Raw genomic sequence first — 21,375 nt, 5'->3', positions numbered from 1 at the left:
GCTGAGTGCTCAAGAAACATGCTTTAGATCTCTCCAAGTCAGACACCTGTCAAATCCAGAATTGGCTGCTGGCCTTGTCTGAAGGATTTGCTCTCTAGGAAATGATGGAGGAAAAGAGCTGGGGCTTGGAAGGCATGATTTGGAGGTGCTGGGGCAGGACAGAGCATGAGAAGGTGTGAGGAAGAGCCAGGGGAGCAGGAGCACCAGACATTATATGGGTGACTGTTCTCTGGGAAGAAAAGCAGCTGAGCCCTGAGGGTTGGGTTGCTTTGGTGGTTTTGTCTTTTTTTCCTTTTAATTAGGATCTCAGGATGGAGGTGGTTTACTGTGAAGAAACTCTGCAATGTCAAGGCAAAACTGGGCCAGTCCTTCATCAGTTTCCTCAGAGCAGATCCTTCCCTGAACTCCATTCACCTGATCCTTTTACTTGTTCTGCTTGTGGTTCTGGTTTCCGTTTTATTTTCTTGTTTTTCTTCCTGTTGTTATTATGTTGGTATTAAGGACAATTTTCTTCATAATCTCAATAGCTTGGCAATAAAAAGTTACACACTGTATGGATTCTGGGTGAAAGGAAACATTTATATTTATTCTCATACTTAGCAGCTCAGTGTTAGTGTTTGTAGGATAGCCCAGGAATTAATGTTTTAATGAACAACCCTACTGCTCAGGAATCCCATTCTGGAACATATTAATCCAGTCAGAGAGCAGCCAGTTAGGCTGGTATTTGGTCAACAACAAGCATTTCTGTCCCACAAAAGAGAGTAATGGGATTAATTTAGCATTTCCTAGCTTGTGGCATCTATTTCGACATAAATCTCTATATAGAGATCGATTGCACATATAACCATAAAACAGTATTTGGGGAAATATTATGATGAGGAAAATTGGAACACAAGCACAAATCAGGCCTTGGCTTATGACGTACAGGAAACCAATGCATGTTCTTGGGAACAGCACTTAGAAAATGGACTTAATGAAAATAAATCACTTGGATATAATGTCCCATTGCAAGACATTGACACGTGTCACTATGTCAGTATTTGGAATGACCATGGCATTGTTTTAATTAATTCTGGGTGATGCTGGCTGATTCCGTTTTGCTCCCGATGGATATACGTCTTCTCCCCATGAGTTGCTTTGTTACAGAATTTTTCAAAGCCTGTCTAAGGATTCAGACTTGCTTTTTGATCTCCTAACAAATGAATAAAACACATCTTTTAAGAGCACCCCAGTGACTTGAGAGACTATACTTGGCTTTCCAAAGTTTATCAGGTTGCACTTTGCTCTGGCCGAGCTTACCTGGTCTAGCAGAAAATAAGTTTCACACACAGTAGTGTCACACACAGTAGCAACTTCCTTTTCCACATGTGCATTGTAGGTAGTCTATGAGAAGCTCCCAAATGGGTAAAAAGAGGCTTAACTTCTCCACCATAGGTTAACCAGGATCATGGAAGAAAAGTGAGCAACTTTAGCAAAATTCTCCAGATGCAAATAGGGCAAAGAACCTATATTTGGGGAGCTCCTGGGTAAACTGGACCAACTACATTTACTTGGTGACGGCAGTGTCTATCTAGAATAGTGGTTTCCAACGTTTCTCATCTTCTTCCCCCTTTGAGGGTCTGATTAACATTTCAGATGCTCATCCCTGAAAAATGTGCATACCCTCACAGGCCCCATCCGTGCGTGAACCCCCTGGTCAACAATTGCTCGTCTGACACCATACTAGCAGTTTCTTGTCTTTATGTTCTTTGGTGTGCACTCTGGAAGTCTGCCAAAATGTGCTGTTTACATTGAAACTTTGTATATATATAATATAAATATATATATACATATATATAAATAAATATATATATATATATATATTTCTCCATTAGAATGATTAAAGGAAATAATGTATGTGAATATATGCCACAAATAGCCAAATATGAGAATGTTGATGATGATGATGATGATGATGATTTTCACTGGGTATTTAAAAATTCCTCACTAAAGCTGCTGGTTGATCTTGCAGCAAATAGTTTATTTAATGGAAATTGCTCTAAAATATGACATTTCTGTTCTCCTAATCCAAATGCTTCATTCTTTTTCTTCCTTTTTAAAGATTTTATTTATTTCTTTGACAGAGAGAGCATGGGATAGCAGGGGGGGGTGGCAGGTAGAAGGAGAAGAAGGCTCCCTGCTGAGCAAGGAGCCTGAGGCAGGGTTCCATCCTAGGACCCCCTGGGATCATGACCTGGACTGAAGGCAGATGTTAAACCCACTGAACAACCCAGCTCCCGAATGCCTCATTATTCTTGTTTCATTTTAGTGATTCATTTGAAAAACCGCAGCATGCCTACTCTCCACCATTTGTGGGATGGGTACTTTTGGGTGCATAACATATGTAAGACCACTTCTCTGCAGTACTCTGATGGACTTGCAACTCACCGTTAAGTCCAACAATAGTCTTGCCAAAAGCAATTAAATCCTGACCTGAATTAGTAATTTTATTAATTACATTTTAAGCAAGCTAATTACTTCTTTGTTTATCTGATTTCTTGTTATAAACTGATTATAGGCCATTAATGCTTATTAATATACCACATTAGCTTTCCCATTTCCTGTACCATAAACTGGAAATAAAACCAGTCAACACTTTGCTAGGATCGGTTATAAAGGTGTCTGTTGTAATCACCCTCTAATTCAGCCTTTGGAAGCAGATAACCACTCAAGAACAATTTATGAGCTTGCTAGTTCTTTTTCTCCCCCTGTGCCTTTAGCAGTAATATGCAGCTCTGATATGGAGAGCCCTCAGGAGTGTTGTCTAAATGAAATTCTTAGAGTTGGGTGGAAAATAACTTATGAAAGGAATAACTTTGTCCCAGCATATGGTTTATGGATAGTGAGACTTTTGCTTAACATTTGGGGAGGAGGAGTAAGGAATGGAGAATCTGGGAATGAGAGAAACAGACTGTCTGAGGGAAGAGGAGGGAGAGAAACAATATTTATTCCCCATTTCGAAAAATAGCATCTTAACTCAGTAGAATCACATTTGAAGGAGCACATTCATGCAAAATCTTCAAAAAAGAAAGACCTTTGAATATACACACATTTTTGAAATGCCTTAAAGAATGAGTGCCATCTATTGATACGGATTAAACTCAGAGAAAAAAGAACAAAAATTATATCCATGCTGCTTTGGTCCATTCAGGCTGCTATAACAAAGTACCACAGACTGGGTGGCTTATAAACATTTATTTCTCATAGTTCTGGAGGCTGGGAAGTCGGAGATCAGGGAGCTGCAGATTTGTGTGAGGTGTCATGTGAGGGTCTGATTCCTGGTTCCTCATGTGGTGGAAGGGCTGAAGGAGCTCTCTGGACTCTCTTTCCTAGGGGAACTTGTCCAATTCATGAGGGCTCCACTCTCATGACCTATCACCTCCCAAAAGCTACACCTCCAAATACCATCACACCGAGAATTAGTTTTTAACATGTGATTCTTGGAGGAACACATTAAGTCTATATCACACACTCATTTATTAGGTACTTATTGTATACTATGAGCTAGCAACAAGGATGAATAGGCATCATTATAATATTTTTCTGTAAAAAGGAGAACATTACTTACATATTGTCTTCCAGCCAATCAATTTTGGACTTTGAAGTTGTTCCAATTTGCCTCCTAATACTGTAAATTTGTTTCAACCAATCTTCTAAATTGGATATTTTGGTTGTTTCAACTTTTACAAATAATACAGAGCAGTAACAACTAGCTGAAAATACATTAGCAAAAAATAAGAAAAGCTCCAGTCCTGATGTCAAAAAAAAAAAAAAAAAAAAAAAGCTTAAATTTGGGACTCACAAAGCATTGCAAAACAACCCCATTCTGCAACAAAATGATCAACCCCGACAACAGGGACTGGGAGGTATTAATTTTTTACCAAATTATAGGGCAAACTGAACTTGTATTTGTCCAATTTGTAAAGTTAAATTGCTTTTGACAGGTTGTTATGATCTAAATCACTAGTAGAGATAGTTAGACTGGCAACAAATACTTCCAATATAATAAGTACAACCATTTAGGCTTGTACAAGGTGCTATCTGAACAAAAAGGAGCAATACAGAGAAAGGTCCAGTGGTGACATTTGAACTGGGCTTAGAAGACAAGGCATTGCCATCTAAACCAAGTGAGGAATGCAGAATAGAATGCTCCAAAGTGTCTTTTCTTTAAGTATTTTTTTTTTTTAAATTAGAGGATTCTGTGCTGGTGAGTACTATTAAACTAATACAGTCAGTGTCTTAAAAAAAAAAAAAATCCAAGTTCTCTCTCTTGCATGATCATTTAGCTTTCATCATTTTTATGCTCCACTAAGTAGGTTATAAAATTAGCCTGATGTCTTTGAGTTGGCAGATAAAGGTTTAAAAAAGTGCCACTGTCAGTCATATGAAAATTTGGAGTTAAGATCAATTGTGATCCAAAGCAGGGTGGCCAAAGTTTAATCACTGACTTCTTAGACATTCATTTTGATGGCCATGCTTTCCACAGGTTTTATTTTAAGTCAATCTGCTCTTCTATTCTCTGAGAACAAACACTTCATGAATTCACATATTTCCTTCCCTGAGTCTAGTCTTTGACTGAAAGCACTTGTTAAACTTTTTTGAACTTTCATGGATGGGCAGATGTGGCTATTAACTAGCAAACTGACTACTGAGATCTGAAGACTCAAAAATATATCCAATATTTTGCTGTGTAGCTCAGGGAGGGTGCATGGGCACACAGATCATTGTAATCAAAGCTTTCAATCTATCAGTTTCTAGCAGCTAATAGACTTGTGGGTTTTTTGTTTTTGTTGTTGTTTTGTTTGTTTTTTAGAGGGAGGGGCAGGGAGAGAGGCAGAGCGAGAGGGAGAGAGGGAGTCTTAAGCAAGCTATATGTCCAGCAAGGAGCCTGGCATAGGGCTCAATTTCACAACCCTGAGATCATGACCTGACCCAAAATTGAGTCAGAGGCTTAACCAACTTAGCTACCCAGGTACCTCATCTTGCAGCTGGTAGTCTTAAGTATTATTTTTTCATGAAGACCCTTCAAGTTAAGCAGAGATCCCAAATGGTGAGTCTGGCTATAGTCGCTTTTATCAGACATTTACCTATTTTCTCTCATTTCTATTTCTCGAACATCCTCAGTTTGGCTCTGTATTTCAGTGAACTATATTTCCCAGATTCCCTCGCCTTAGTTTCCTAGTAGTCTTGACCAATGGAAGGCATTGGTAGAGAAGGAAGGCAGGAGATGGGGAGAAGCCTGGGTATTTCTTCCATTCATTTTGTTTCTAGTGGTGTCTCTAGCAGTTGCTAAACACCTTCATGATTCTAATTCTTGTTGGGGGCTGTTGTTTCCCTCTACAGCTTCTGTTCCCACCGGAAAGTCCTCCGTTGTGGATCTAACTCATGCTTGGCCATTTCTGATCTTTGATGACATCACCTCTACCTTGTGTCTTTCCATTTCCTGCCCAAGATAGTGGCATCTTGCCATTGCTAATTCCTGACTTGAAATCAGAATTCATCATCCCATTTGGCTTCTCAGCTCTCCTATTACCTATGCAACTAATTCCCTGTGTTAAATTTTTTGTTTTCTGAGTCATAGTGGTTTCTGTTTTCCTAGCTGATATACCACTTGTAATAATTACAAAGATAACGACCATAAGAGACACTGGAGGAATTCTCACTTAAATGATCTCTTGACAATGTGAAGCCTGCTCCTGAGGTTTCTATTTAGGAATTTTGGTATCTGTGTGGGGGCACATCAGTAGTTTAACCAAAGGTCTTAGGGCAGTTTCTAATGTTTAGTGGGGAGCCACTCACCAAGTGACTTCTGCCCAGTACAGTAGTAATTAGCATTTGCTCTTGGATTTTTCTCATTGTCAAATGAATTTTTTTTTCCTTCTGCTTCTAGCTTTTTATAGAAATATCATGGGCAAAAATGTAAAGTAACGTATATTGGCAGGGCGGGGGAGGGGCACATATGTCTCATTTCTCCCTTTACACCTTTTACTCCAAAATAGAATAACACTTATTTTAGAGAGTATTCAAGATTCATTTTAAACAGAATATCCTCTACAGTTAATCAATAGATAAAGACTCAGGAGAAGTCTTTGCTCCTGCCTGGACGTGCTGAAACTCCTATTTAAAGATTGAGCTGTGTATAGGAGCCAAGAATGCTTTTTGGTTTGGCAGCCTTTAGCTGATCTTTGAGAGAGGTTAAAAGCCCAGATATACAATGTGGAAATTTTGAAACTTCTCCTTAATGTAATCACCATTGTACGAAGGAGACCAAAGGAAAAAACAATCTATCCTATACTTTCTTAAAGTGGCAAAATAAATCCAAGATCTTGTTAAAGTCATTATATTTATTTACCTTCTAATCATGGTTTTGACATATGGTTTTTTATGCAGCGTTTAAAGAGATCCTGCATATTGATTTATAATAGTGACAAAAGTCTGATTTTCAGGGATCAGTTCATCTAGGATCCTTTGTTTTTCTCTCTGTTATTTTCTCGTTTATACTAATACCTCCCCTAGAAGTGAGAGACAAGAAGATAAGGTGGATGAGGATGAAAATTCGAATAAGTTCGTCACTGTTAGAACAGTTGACGAAAAGACCAGCTTGGGAAAAAGAAGCTGAACTTGCTAGAAAAAATATGATCATATAATTATTAACAGCTATAATTTAGACCTAGAGTCCTTTGTCCTATTATTAGAGAGGACTACAAAAAGGCTGCAGACAGTAGAGAGGGAGTTCCTTATCATTGACATCACTGCTGGTGCCCCTCGAGTGTTTCACTGACATGAGGAAGCCAGCCCCAGATGTGGGGGCCTGCCATTGGGCATCCTTTATCTATGGTGACTAAAATGCTAAGCAAACTCTCCCTTACCTCCAGAAGAGAACTAAGCAAGCCAAACCCTAATGGAGTTGAGACTATGTGATGTGTCTGTTCATCTTAATGACAGCGAGTACTCCAGAAACAATTAAAATGGAGGAACACAGCTTGGACTCCTATAGATTTTCCCTGAGACAATTGATATAATGTGAACATAATAAGATAAGAAACTGTCCTATTTTTGGTGAGTTTACTTTTGCAAGTACAATGATGCAAATTTTCTAATGACAGCTTATAATTAGGTATCTCACAGTTAAGGTAAACACTAGAGTATCCACTAAAAATAGAATCTGCATTCAACTTTGAGTTAGTAGGGCCCAGCAGGAGCTGTGTTCTGTTGGAGGCGAAACTTGGGATGAAAAATTATATTTATATTTTTTTAACAGAAGTTTGAGACTTTTTATCCATTTCTTAACAACTTTTTCATTCTTCACCAAATGCTCTTAGCGTCTCCTTTGTGCAGGAGGGATGGGGGCAGGTGGGCTGGGAACAAATATATACCAGATGCCATATTAAATCTTGCATTTATGTTAATGAATAAGCTGTGGCATCTTCCTTTTTAAGTTTTATTAATTTTTTGTGCATATTTGCCTTTTCTTCCTGGTCTTTAGCTCCATGAACACAAGAAGCTGAGTCTTCAAGTCTGCTGAATCCCTAAGACCTAGGATAGTGTTTGGAACATTCTAGAGAATATTTGTGGAATGAATGAATGAGTGAAAACAAATAATGACACTATAGTATGATGCATGTGAATAGAAGTGTGACAAGAGTGTGGCATGCCAGGAGAGGCAAAGGGAACTTTGAGTACTTTCTTAAGCAGAATCTGGAAGCCCCTCTTTGAAAGCTAATAGTCTTGGGAGTATGTGGGTGGGACAGTCAGTTAGGTGTCTACCTCTAGATTTTGGCTCAGGTCATTTTCTCAGGGTTATGAGATTGAGCGCTGTGTCAGGCTCTGCACTGGATATGAAGCCTACTTAAGATTCTTTCTCTCTCTCTCTCTCAAAAAAAAAAAAATTGGGGGTTCCTGGGTTGCTCTTCTAAGTGTCCCACTCTTGGTTTTGGCTCAGGTAATGATCTCATGGGTCATGGGATTGAGCTCAGCAGGGGAATCTGCTTGAAGATTCTCTCCCTCTGCCCCTTCCCCAGTGTGTGCTCGTGCGCACTCTTTTTTTCTCTCTCTCTCAAATAAATAAACAAATCTTTAAAAAAAAAAAAAAAAAGCTAACAGTCTTATGTTCTTGTGGTGGGGAATACCAGAAAAAGAGGGAAGGGTACTTTCACAGAATTCATGTTCTCAGTGCTGTAGAAACTAAGGCTCCTCCATCCCCCCTTCCTTCCTCCTTCCTTCCCTTTCTTCCTTTCCTTCTTATTTATTTATTTATTTATTTGGTGGGGTGAGCAGACAAATTGAATCCCAGTCAAAATCACCATTCACTTTGGATGTTATTAGTTTTGAGTCACTCTAAGTGATGTTCAAACATACAAGCTGATTTGGGGAGCAATGCTAGTTCTTTCAGAAGAGTTATTTCAGCCATCCTTGAGTTTTGTTGAGTTTTCAAAATTGAGTTTGTTGGTTTTCAAAACTTCTCTGGGACACAAACAAAACTACAGTTCGGTTTAAAAGGAGCTCTTAAGTTGAAGCTACTGTTTTAATATTTAAGGGATTATTGAATACATCAATGACACAATTGATATGACGTTCTTACCAGCGCAACCATCACGCAGCGTGATCTTTATTTCTTTTGTAAATGCTAAAAGAACACCTCTTGCAGGCCACCTCTATGGCTCAGTTGGTTAAGTATCTGCCTTCAGCTCAGGTCATGATCCCAAGATCCTGGGATCAAGCCTCATTCTGGTTTCCTGCTCCATGGGGAGTTTGCTTCTACCTCCCCCTCTGCCTGCCACTCCCCATGCTTGTGCCCTCTCTCAATCTCTCCCTCTCTGTCAAATAAATAAATAAAATCTTTGGGGAAAAAAAGGACACCTCTTTTTTTCAATAAAAAAATAAGTGGAAAGGTTTCCAGTTAGTGCATGATACAGGTGAAGAAAGAGCTGAGTATCTGTCTTCTCATGTCAGAAAATGAGTGGTAAACTCTGACCTTGGAAGATGAGCAATAGCATGTGTTTGACACAGTCTGATTGAAGAATGGCATCCAAAAAAGCCTAGAGTAGTTGGAAACAGCAGGCAAAATAACAGCAAATGTGTTGTCATAACAAAACAAGCTGGAGGCTTCCCAAGGGAGAGGAGAGATGAGATGATTCTTTCATAGGATGAAATAGCTGAAAATAGGGGCTGGAACTTATGGATTGAAGGCATAACCCTGCCAGGTATTGAGCCAAACATTGTACATCTATTAGCTATTTTAATCCTCAGGAAGTAGGTACTATTACTCCCATTTTATAGATGAGAAAACTAAGGTTTGCATGCTTGTATGTGGTTGTAGTGGTCTCTAGTCCATACATGAAATGTTCCTATTGTTTCCTGTTCCGGCATTCAGAACAGACATCGTTCAGGGCATAACCCATTTGCTACACATGGGCTAATCGCTCCTCACACTTTACAGATGAGGAAACTGAGATGTGAAGACCCTGATGCTTGTCCCAAATCACACAGGAAATTAATAACAGAACTAAGTTTGGAATTCAATTGTCTCAATTCCTAGTGAAGTCAACTTCCTATTGACCCAACTGCATCTACTTTCTGCCCTTTCTATACTGCATCATATAAAGAAAAAAGACTAGAGGGACTTCATTTGTTAAATGGCAGACCCTAAAATGTATATAATTTTGCAGCTCTGGTTAGGACTACGTGAGACACAAAGTTATCAGTTTGGCAATAGCAAGACAAAAGATGAGTGTGAATAGTAGTAAAATGGACTTAAGGTAATCACTCAGGGACATTAAAGTGTGTGTTGAATAGAATGGCAATGAGATTTTGCACAAAGAGGGAAGGGCATTTGTTTTTCTGTCACTAAATAGAGGCTTGGGCTTACAACGAACCGAAGTGGTCGTGTCTATGAAATGCGATCACAAGCACCGTGTGTGCCCTTAGAAGATGCTCTGCTGGTCTTCCACCTTGCTTTGAAGAGGTGATTCTAAGCCACGGGCTTCTACTATCCACAAAGAACTACAAAAGAGTTGCAAAGTCAGGAACAATGTTCCAATGATTCTGTGAAGGAGGAACATCCACGTGGTCCTCCTTGGAGAGTTAAAAAGCAAAACAAAACAAAACAAAACAGAACTCTCTGGTGCCTGTGGTTTTGGAAAATGCTGTTTGAGAACAGTACATTTTATGGCCCCATTTGCGGAATTATGAATAAATATGTGCTCATAGCCTAAGGCCAAAATACCCTGGTATGTGGAATTGTTTTTTTTTTTTTTTAAACTATACATCTATTACTTCTTTTCTAGGTTTTCATGGTAATTTGCATTCACTGGGGAATTAAATGGATCTGTGACACAAATTTACATTAATTTATTCAGTAAGTAATGGCATGTTTTAGGGGGTTCAAAGTGATCATAATAATGGCAAGCCAACAAGTCTGATGATTAGCACTGTAATGAATGCAAAAGCACAAGGCACGGGGTGGTTAGAAATGAAGGTGCTCTTCAGAGGTCATTTCCAAGAACGTCTTATATATTTACATGACACATGGCCAAACTAGGAATTCTGTGTTGTTTGTGCAAGTGACAGTCGTTTTCAAACCCAGCCATATAAGAAGAAACAATCTGAAAACTGACTTTAGAAGCAGCTACTGGGAAAGGAAGCAAAGAAAACAGTCACTGAATAAAATAGCGGGGACTGAAGTTAATACTTTTGAGATTCTCTCAATAAGAAAACTTAGGTTTGAAAATCCAATGTGAATCTGTTTCTAAAACGTTTAGGTGTATGGCTTCTTGTTCAGAAATGCTTCTGTAAAAGGACAAATCTACGTTTCCAAAGTGATCCAAAATATGTCTCAAGTTGTTGTGCTTAAATCTTGCAGCAGCAACAAAATATGCTTGTCATGACTTGCTAATTTATTCATTCTTTCTTCTGCTAGTTTTGGGACTTCCACCTCCCTATAACTTCCAGTTGTGGTTTCCAACCTTAGCGTGCATGGGAAGAGCAAAAAGACTAGTTCAACATGGATAGTCCAGGGCCCTGTCGCAATTTTCATTTGCTAAATTTGGGGTAAGGCCGTAAAATCTGCATTTCAATAGGAATTGTGAGGGACTCAGTCCAGGTGGATAGTCATACCTTGAGAAAGAGCCTTAAACCAATTTTCAAGGGTGAGCTCTGAATTTACACCTTTATTTCGGAGTGGCTGGGAGGATACAATATTTGCTCTCATATAGTGTTCTTTTTGTTATTAGCATAACTCTTACCAAATCCCTGTGTCTGGAAGCATAGAGCAGGACAGATAGCAGTTCCTATCCTTGCAAACACCCCCCCCTGTTTTCTCATATTTAAAATAAGAGAGTTAGACTGAATGTTTTCTAGCCTCCTAGGTAGTTCTGATACTTTATATGCATATCTGATGCCTGGCAAATATCTCCTGAAGATTATGACTCATGTGTTGGCTAGTGTGGATGGAATGAGCCAGGAAAAAAACAGAAATCAGTCTTTTGGCGATTAAATCAGTTAAAAAGATTAAATAAGCTACCCCTGCCCAGCCTCACATTTCAGCCACGACTGAGGGAGCTGGAATGGCAATTAGATATATGAACTCTATGCTCAAATGAGAAAAGATCTAGTTTTGATAAAATTTTTAGCAACTGTCTACATATAATTATCAGAAATTAGATGTATTGACTGCCAACATGCCATCTCTGTGTGGATGGCTGATGATTAGTATAAATAAAAATCATGTTTTGAATCTCTTAAAAATTTTGTTAGCAACAAGTAGACATTATCGGTGTTACAAATAATTAAATTCAGAAGGTTCCCACATAGCTTTATTTTAAGTGAAAAACCAATTCCTTTACTTGATACTGCAGAAATAGTTTTCTTATGAGACAGGGACTATGAGATTAAATCATAGAAACAACAGTAGACTCTTCAAATAATACCACTGAAAAACTCTATATTAGAAAAATTATGACTTACATTTTTCTGGTATGGATTTACACTGGGCCATACAAGTGGTTTAAAAAAAAATCTGTTGGTTGAGAGTTGACACTAGCCACAAACACATGTTTACTCCATATTTCCTTAAAACAACTATAGGCAGCAAGAAAAAAAAAATGCTCATCCTTATGATTTTTAAAATAACAGTGTGGAGGGAGGAGCAAGATGGTGGAGGAGTAGGAGATCTACATATCAGGTCCCAGGAGTTCAGCTAGATACTCATCACCTTTCTGAACACCTATGAACTCAATAGGAGATCAAAGAGAAGAAGAGCAGCAATTTTAGGAATAGAAAATCGACCACTTTCTGGAAGGTAGGATGTGTGGAGAAGTGAATATGAGGCAACACACAGGAAAAGAGACCGTGGGGATAGGGGCGAGGTCCCTGCAAGTGAGAGAGCAGTGGAGCACAAAATCAGAACTTTTACAAGTCTGCTCCACTGAGGGATGTCACTCCAGAGGCTAATCAGAGGGTGGAGTCCTTGCAGGGACTATGTAGTCTCAGGACCTGCAGGGTCACAAAAAGACCAGGGGTGTCTGAGTGTGGTAGAGCTCCCAGGTATTGGAGTGGGGAAGCTGGCTACAGAGACAGAGCCAAGGAGTGAGCTGTTAGTTCAGTTATCTTAAACTGTGATCCAAGGCACAGTCAGACCACTGCTCTTTGGGCAGGGACCCAACAAGCAGCAGATCGGGTTAGACTCACCTTCCTTCTCTGGGAGGAGCAGCACAGGAGTGCTGCAGGAGTCAGTTGGGTTTGGAGACTCCAAAAAACGGATGTGTGTCAGAGATAGAAATGATCAGTCACAGGCTGGGTGAGCTCAGCTCTCTAACATGGGAGCAACCAACTATATAAACTGATTAATAACAAAATCAAAGAAACACATCCACAATAATAGAATAATAGTAGGGGACTTTAACACCCCCCCTCACTGAAATGGACAGATCATCCAAGAAAAGATCAACAAGGAAATAAAGGTCTTAAATGACACACTGGACCAGATGGATATCACATATATATTTAAAACATTCCATCCCAAAGCAACAGAAGACATATTCTTAGTGCACATTCTTAGTGCACATGGAACATTTTCCAGAATAGATCACATCCTGGGTTACAAATTATGTTTCAACTGGTACCAAAAGATTGGGATCATTCCCTGCATATTTTTGGACCACAGTGACTTGAAACTTGACCTCAATTATAAAAGGAAAGTTGGAAAGAACTCAAATACATGGAGTCTAAAGAGCATCCTACTAATGAATGAATGGATCAGCCAGGAAATTAAGGAAGAATTTAAAAAGTTCATGGAAACAAATGAAAATGAAAACACAACTGTTCAAAATCTTTGGGACACAGCAAAGCCGGTCCTGAGAGCAAAGTGTATAGCAATAGGAGCCTTTCTCAAGAAATAAGAAAGGTCTCAGTTATACAACCTAACCCTACACCTAAAGGAGCTAGAGAAAGAACAGCAAAGAAAGCCTAAACCCAGTGGGAAAAGAGAAATAATAAAGATCAGAGCAGAAATCAATGAAAGAGAAACCAAAAGAACAGTAGAACAAATAAACAGAACTAGGAGCTGTTTCTTTGAAATAATTAATAAGATTGATAAACCCTTGGGCAGACTTACCAAAAAGGAAAGAGAAAGGACTCAAATTAATAAAATAATGAATGAAAGAAGAGAGATTACAACCAACACCAAAGAAATACAAACAATTTAAGAACATACTATGAGCAACTATACACCATCAAATTTGACAATCTGGAAGAAATGGATGCATTCCTAGAGAAAAATAAACTACCAAAACTGAAATAGAAAATAGAAATAGAAATAGAAAAAAATAGAAATAGAATAAAATAGAAAAAAGAAGAAAATAGAAAATAGAAAAAAGAAATAGAATAGAGTAAAACAGAAATAGAATAGAAATAGAAATAGAAAAAGAAATAGAAAATCTGAACAGACCCAAAACCAGTAAGGAGATTGAAGCAGTCATCAAAAATCTCCCAGCAAACAAGACCCCAGGGCCAGATGGCTTCCCAGGGGAATTCTACCAAAAAAGAACAATTATTACCTATTCTCCTGAAACTGTTCGAGGAAAAATAGAAATGGAAGGAAAACTTCCAAACTTATTTTATGAGGCCAGCATCACCTTGATCCCCCAAACAGACAAAGACCTCACCAAAAAGGAGAACTACACACCAATATCCTTGAGGAACATGGGACAAAAATTCTCACCAAAATGCTAGCCAATAGGATCCAACAGTTCATTAAAAAGATTATTCACCACGACCAAGTGGGATTTATTCCTGGGCTGCAAGTTTGGTTCAACATCTGAAAATCAATGTGATATGATACATTAATAAAAGAAAGAACAAGAAACATATGATACTCTCAATAGATGCTGAAAAAGCATTTGACAAAGTACAGCATCCTTTCTTGATGAAAACTCTTCACAGTGTAGGGACAGAGGGTTCATACCTCAATATCATCAAAGCCACCAGTGAAAAACCCACAGTGAGTATCATTCTCAATGGGGAAAAAGTGAGAGCTTTTCTCCTGAGGTCAGGAACACAGCAGGGATGTCCATTATCACCACCACTATTCAACATAGTACTAGAAGCCCCAGCCTCAGGAATCAGACAAAAAGAAATAAAAGGCATCTGAATCAGCAAAGAAGAAATCAAACTCTCACTCTTTGCAGATGATATAATACTTTATGTGGTAAACCCAAAAGACTCCACTCCCAAACTGCTAGAGCTCTTCCAGGAATTCAGTAAAGTGTCAGGATATAAAACCAATGTACAGAAATAAGTTGCATTTCTATACACCTACAGCAAGACAGAAGAAAGAGAAATTAAGGACTCAATCCCATTTACAATTGCACCCAAAACCACAAGATACCTAGGAATAAATCCAACCAAAGAGGCAAAGAATCTATACTCAGAAAACTATGAAGTACTCATAAAAGAAATTGAGGCAGACACAAATAAATGGAAAAATGTTCATGCTCATGGATTGGAAGACAAATATAATTGAAAAGGTCTATGCTACCTAAAGCAATCTACACATTTAATGCAATCTCTATCAGAATCCCATCAATTTTTTTTTCAAGGAAATGGGACAAATAATCCTAAAAGTTATATGGATTCAGAAAGGTCCTGAATAGCCAGAGGAATGTTGAAAAAGGAAACCAAAGTTGGGAGCATCTCAATTCCAGACTTCAAGCTCCATTTACAAAGCTATAATCATCAAGACAGCATGGTAATGGCACAGAATCAGACACATAGATCAATGGAACAGAATAGAGAGCCAGAAATAGACCCCAACTCTACAGTCAACTAATCTTTGACAGATCAGGATAGAATGTCCAGTGGAAAAAAGATAGTCTCTTCAACAAGTGGTGTTGGGAAAATTGGACAACCATATGCAGAAGAATGAAACTGGATCATTTCCTTATACCACTCACAAGAAATCATTTCCTTATACCACTCAAAATGGATGAGGGACCTCAGTGTGAGACAGAATCCATCAAAATCCTTGAGAAGAACACAGGCAACAACCTCTGCGACCTCAGCCACAGCAACTTCTTCCTAGAAACATCGCCAAATGCAAGGGAAGCAAGGGCAAAAATGAACTATTGGGACTTCATCAAGATCAAAAGCTTTTGCACAGCAAAGGTGACAGTCAACAAAACCAAAAGACAGCTGACAGAATGGAAGAAGATATTTGCAAAGGACATATCAGATAAAGGGCTACTATCCAAAATCTATAAAGAACTTACCAAACTCAACACCCAAAGAACAAATAATTTAATCAAGAAATGGGCAGAAGACATGAACAGACATTTCTGCAAAGAAGACATCCAAATGGCCAAGAGACACATGAAAAAATACTCACTATCCCTTGGCACCAGGGAAATATGAAACAAAACCACAATAAGATACCACCTCATATCAGTCAGAATGGCTAAAATTAACAAGGCAGGAAATGACAGATGCTGGCGAGGATGCGGAGAAAGGGGAACCCTCCTATAATGTTGGTGAGAATGCTAGCTGGTACAGTCACTTTGGAAAACGGTATGGAGGTTCCTCAAAAAGCTGAAAATAGATCTACCCTATGACCCAAGAATTGCAGTACTGGGTATTTACCCTAAAGATCAAATGCAGTGATCCTACGGGGCACATGCACCCAAAAGTTCATAGAAGCAATGTTCACAATAGCCAAAGTATGTGAAGAGCCTAGATGTCCACCAATAGATGAAAGGATAAAGATGATGTGATACACACACACACAGGAATACTATGCAACCATCAAAAAACCCTGAAATCTTGCCATTTGCAACAACGTGGATCGAACTAGAGAGTATTATGCTAAGTGAAATAAGTCAATCAGAGAAACATAATTATTATATGATCTCTCTGATATGAGGAATTTGAGAGGCAGGGAGGGGGGTTATGGGGAAAGAGAGGGAAAAATGAAACAAGATGGGATTGGGAGGGAGACAAACCATAAGAGCCTCTTAATCTCAGGAAACAAGCTGGGGGTTGCTTGGGGTTTGGGGGGGATGGATAGGGTGGTTGGGTTATGGACAGTGGGGAGGGTATGTGCTATGGTGAGTGCTATGAATTGTGTAAGACTGATGATTCAGAGACCAGTACCCCTGAAGCAAATAATACATTATATGTTAATTAAAAAATTAAAAAAAAATGTGTTATGTAATATTAGTATACCTAATATTTTTACAAAATTTACTGCTTATTAAAAAACATTTGCAAATATCCATCACCAAACTTATGAATATATGGTCCATTCATTCATTGTCACCTGTTCACCAGGCATTTCACTGTGTCACCAAGTGCTAAATGCTAATCGAGACACTGGAGATGGGCTGTGTGGTGAGGAGGAGAGCCAAACAAAGTAACTTTCTGTTCTAATGGGGGTTAACCCCTTATGTTAAGGGGCTAGTCAGATGATAAGCAAATCAGGAAATAAACATGTAACCCACACCTTGAGAAAGAGCCTGAGACTAGGTTTCAAGGGTGAGCTCTTAAATGCTAAGAAGAAAATAAAATAGAGCAAGGGACGAAATGTGATGGGGAATTTTGTATCAATTTGTCAAGGAAGTCCCTCTGATAAGGTGATAACTGGGCAGAGACCTGAATGAAGTGAGGAATGTGGAACAAAAACACTGAGGAAAGAGATGGACCTGGGGGTATTTTGCTAAACGAAGTAAGACATATCAAGACAAATACCATATCGTTTCACTTATATGTGGAATCCAAAAAATAAAACAAATGAAAAAAGAAACAGAGCAGGAACAGACCATAAAACACAGAACAAACAGGTGGTTGCCAGGTGAAGGAGGGCAGAGGGATGGGGGAAAAGGAGGAGAATGAAAGGTACAGCCTTGGGAATACAGTCAGTCAGTGGTACTATAATAATGTTATATGCTGATGAATGGGGGCTACAGTTGTGGTAAGCATAGTATGATGTACAGACTTGTCCAACCACTATGTTATACACCTGAAACTAATGTTATATTTTGTTAACTATACTTCAATTTAAAAAAATTAAAAACAAACAAAAAAACATTGGGGAAAGATTTCTAGGCAGAGAGAACCAGAAGGTCGAAACACTCTAAAAAGTCCCAACATTAATTAAAAAAACTTAGGCTTTTTCAAAAATATTGGAGGCTGTCACATAGCTGAAGATTTCTTTCTTTTCTAAGCTCCTTTGAATACCAGAATCCTACTAACCACCTGCTCCCCTGGACTTCTATAGCAGAATTCAACTGGTAACTAAACACTTTGTTTTGGTGGTTGACTGAGTCTGATCTCCTTGACTGGACTGCAAACTTAAGAACAAGGATCATAGTTTATGCTATTTCTGCCATCAACTCCCCACCTCTAACCTACATGCCCTGGTGTTGAACATGTATTGGGATTTTTTTTCTTTTTTCTTTTCTTTTCTTTTTTCTTTTTTCTTTTTTTTTTTTTTTTTTTACAAATTTACTTATTTATTTGAGAGAGAGTAGGGTGGAGAGGCAGAAAGAGAGGGAGAGAGAGAGAGAGAGAGTCTCCAGCAGACTGCCCTTTCAGCATGAAGCCAGACCCAGGTCTTGATCCCAGGACTCTGAGATCATGACCTGAGCCAAAACCAAGAGTAGGGCGCTTAACCAACAGAGCCACCCAAGTACCCCTGTGTGGCAGTCTTCATAAGATACTGGATTAATCAAAAATGCATCTGCAAAATTTTTTGCAATTTAAAGCTTTTAATAAGAAAAGTTTCTTTGTCAAGATTCTCTGGATGTGATATGGATTCACTATTAGGATGAATAATAATCACTATTATTTCAATTTGCAATTGTATGTATTCCCCCCACATATACATACACTTACTTGAAAGGAGAAAAACATAACAAATGAGGAGATATATTAAAAGGCTTTATTCACAATAGAGAAATTTTACAAATATAGTTTTTAAAAATTATGTGTCAATCTATTATGTTTTCCATAACATTAGAGATTTATATAAAGTCAGAAATGAAAGAATATGCTTATGTACAAATTAAAAACAATCAATGAAAAGAATGGGTATTGCATATGAAGGAGTCATGACAAACATCATTGAGTTCTATAAATTCCATACAACTTATATGTGTAATATTAATTGTGCACAGTATACCAAAAACATACGCAGAAACACAAACTTAAGTGCTATTTTAATTATCCTCCTTTCAGGATGTGAATACATATGTAAACTTAACTGCACAGTTTTGCTGAAAATGAATGAAAGACATTGCCTACCTAAGGATTTCAGTTGTTTAAAATAATTAACAGAAAATATAACTAATTAAAGTACATTACCATAATAATCTTGTTTACATTTTTGGTGTTTTGGGACCTAGGTTAAAAAATCCATGTTTTAGAATTGAAAATCTTTGTTCTTGCCACTGGCAGAGCAAAATGTGGTACAATCATCTTGCCTATTTATATCAGGATACAAAAGTTACATTATAGTGCAGCGCGTACATATGACCTGATTTTAATATCCTATCTGCTACAGAAATACGTATCAGCTTTGTGCTCTTTCAAATCAAATTGAACATCAAAGAAAATAAAGTAATTTAAATTGCTAGTCCAAGGACATTTATGTGAAAATTATCATTTAAATACATATGATCCAATTTTTGCAACAATCTCACACATTGCTTTTAAGTCCTGGGGAAAAAAGGACTGTCAACTATCCATTCATATCATAAGGTGAGCTGAAGATATGAGTGGAAGCAGTTATTCTGGGTCATAGGAACTCATTAATGTGGGCAATAATGATGCACTAAATGATCTTTTTCATTTACAATTTTATTCATTTATTCTTTGACATAAACAAATGTACAGGGGTGAAAAAAGAGCAGGTCACACAGGTGGTCCTTTCAGACAAAAAAAATCTTTTGAAGCACTTTCAAAAGCTGAAACAGCTAAAGACAATTGAGTCTAATAAGATCTAAGAAAATAATTAAAAACCATTATGTTGAAGCATATGAAATTGCTGATATGGGACTATATCTCAACTACAAGTACAGCGATTTCATATGCTTCAGCCTAATTCATGGGGCTGCACTGAGCTATCTGGCCGCTCTAGGTTGAAAATGTAGGTGCTCAAAGTCTCTGTTCCTTGTATATGAATCATCACATTAGCCCTTTCTAGGAATATTCCATATGTATATATATTATTCCATATATATTTATTCCATATGTATATGTATATATATGGAATATGAACTAATACAATGAGAAAGGACAAGGTGCCACCAAATGTATTCTTGGGAAAGCCACTCATATCTCAAAGTAATGCTTATTCTTAATGAAGAATCATGTAATTATTTTGATTGGCTACATGACTGCTGGGGATTAGGAATGTCTATTCCTGTATATTGCTTTTAGGCTGGGTTCTCTGAATTGAATTTGACCAGACAAAATGTACTATATTCTTATTTAGCCTAAAAGTTTATTAGCTTTTCTTCAATTGACCATGAATAGGCACATTAACAAAGATTCTCTCAGAGTTAAGTTCTGCTTTCACAAACTGAAATGAAATAATTTATCACATTTGAGAAAGGGCCTTTATCAAATCTGGAAAAAAATCTGAACCAAAGGCAATGATTTTTTTGAGAATGTGAAAGAAACCTAAAGACAAAATACAAACTAAAAACCATGTTGAATACTCACCCTTTCTTTAGAGAGACTGAATTTCTTCATATGCTCAGTTAAAAGCAAAAGCTAACACATTACAAGTTATATTGTTTTCTTTCAAAAATATAATTCAGTAATAGCAGAGCTCTGCAAAACTTGAAAGCTCCATTCGTGTGGTAGGGGATGGAAGAAATTAACCAGGACATGATCCAGAAATGACACAGGGCATGTAAAGTAAAATTTGAGAACTAATTCACAAATTAGGAAACACTAATATAATTAACCAACAAAAATATACTGTGGTTCCAATGAAATGAGGTCAACATGAGATGATCCTTTGGGATGACATTCTAATTTGAATTACAATGTGAGTGAAGTATTTTAGAAGACATTCTATCAAATAATGATAGACCCGCATAAAGAGGCTGTCTGTCACAGTTATAAGATCTGTCTCTGGTGGATAGACAAACCAGATTAACATAAAATTGAAAAGGAAAAAGCTTTTTTAATATTTAATTTATTATTATGGCTTTTTGCAACATGGCAAAACATTACAGCTTAAAGCAGACGTCATCTCCTCATAGAGGAGGAAAAAGTTTTGCAGTCAAATCGAAATTGTAATTAAGAGGTCACTGGTATACCATTCTATTCAGTGTAATAAAAATGATGTACCTTCATGAACTCCAGAGATTACTTAAGAAAAAGTAAAAACCTGTGATCCACTGACTGAATAATAAAGGTTATGATAAGGAATTTAGGTCCATCTATGCCTATGATAATAAACATAAAAGACTGCAAAACAATTTTAGAACTTAGAATAATCACAGACCTATTGATAAAAATTAATCATGTGCCTGAACACCAGAAAAGGAATTATTAAGGTATGCAGTGAAGGGAATGGAGCAGAGTAAAATATAATATGTCTTTTTATTTTTCATTGACTTCAACTTCCTTTTTATTCGTACAGAGTATAGGGAGAAGATGTGCCTCGGTATTGAAGACCCAGTGTTCCAGCGGAAGGAGATCATCATCCGAAAATATTAAGTACAAGTATCTGGAGAGAGAAACATGAGTATATGAGGCCCAGGAGACTGTCAGGCAGTGATAGCATAAAGACACAGCCATGTCTCCACTCATCTTATGGAGAATCACGGACAGCCT

At 37.8% G+C, this 21,375-nt stretch overlaps 1 protein-coding gene across 2 annotated transcripts in view; it reads right to left on the bottom strand.

Moving 5' to 3' along the window:
* Nucleotides 1-18,452: 18,452 nt before the first annotated feature.
* MAN1A1 (mannosidase alpha class 1A member 1) overlaps nucleotides 18,453-21,375 on the bottom strand; it is a 167,325-nt gene continuing 164,402 nt past the window's right edge. For both annotated transcript variants that reach the window (XM_059177709.1, XM_059177710.1), the window contains exon 13: nucleotides 18,453-21,268. In XM_059177709.1, coding sequence (XP_059033692.1) covers nucleotides 21,142-21,268 — 127 coding nt within the window. In that variant the 3' untranslated portion in view covers nucleotides 18,453-21,141. The remainder of the gene's footprint in view (nucleotides 21,269-21,375) is intronic.

This window comes from Mustela lutreola, chromosome 6 (assembly GCF_030435805.1).
Source record: "Mustela lutreola isolate mMusLut2 chromosome 6, mMusLut2.pri, whole genome shotgun sequence".
Taxonomy (NCBI): Eukaryota; Metazoa; Chordata; class Mammalia; order Carnivora; family Mustelidae; genus Mustela; species Mustela lutreola.
Note: the sequence above shows the minus strand (reverse complement) of the source record. Positions and strands in the feature narration are given on the sequence as shown.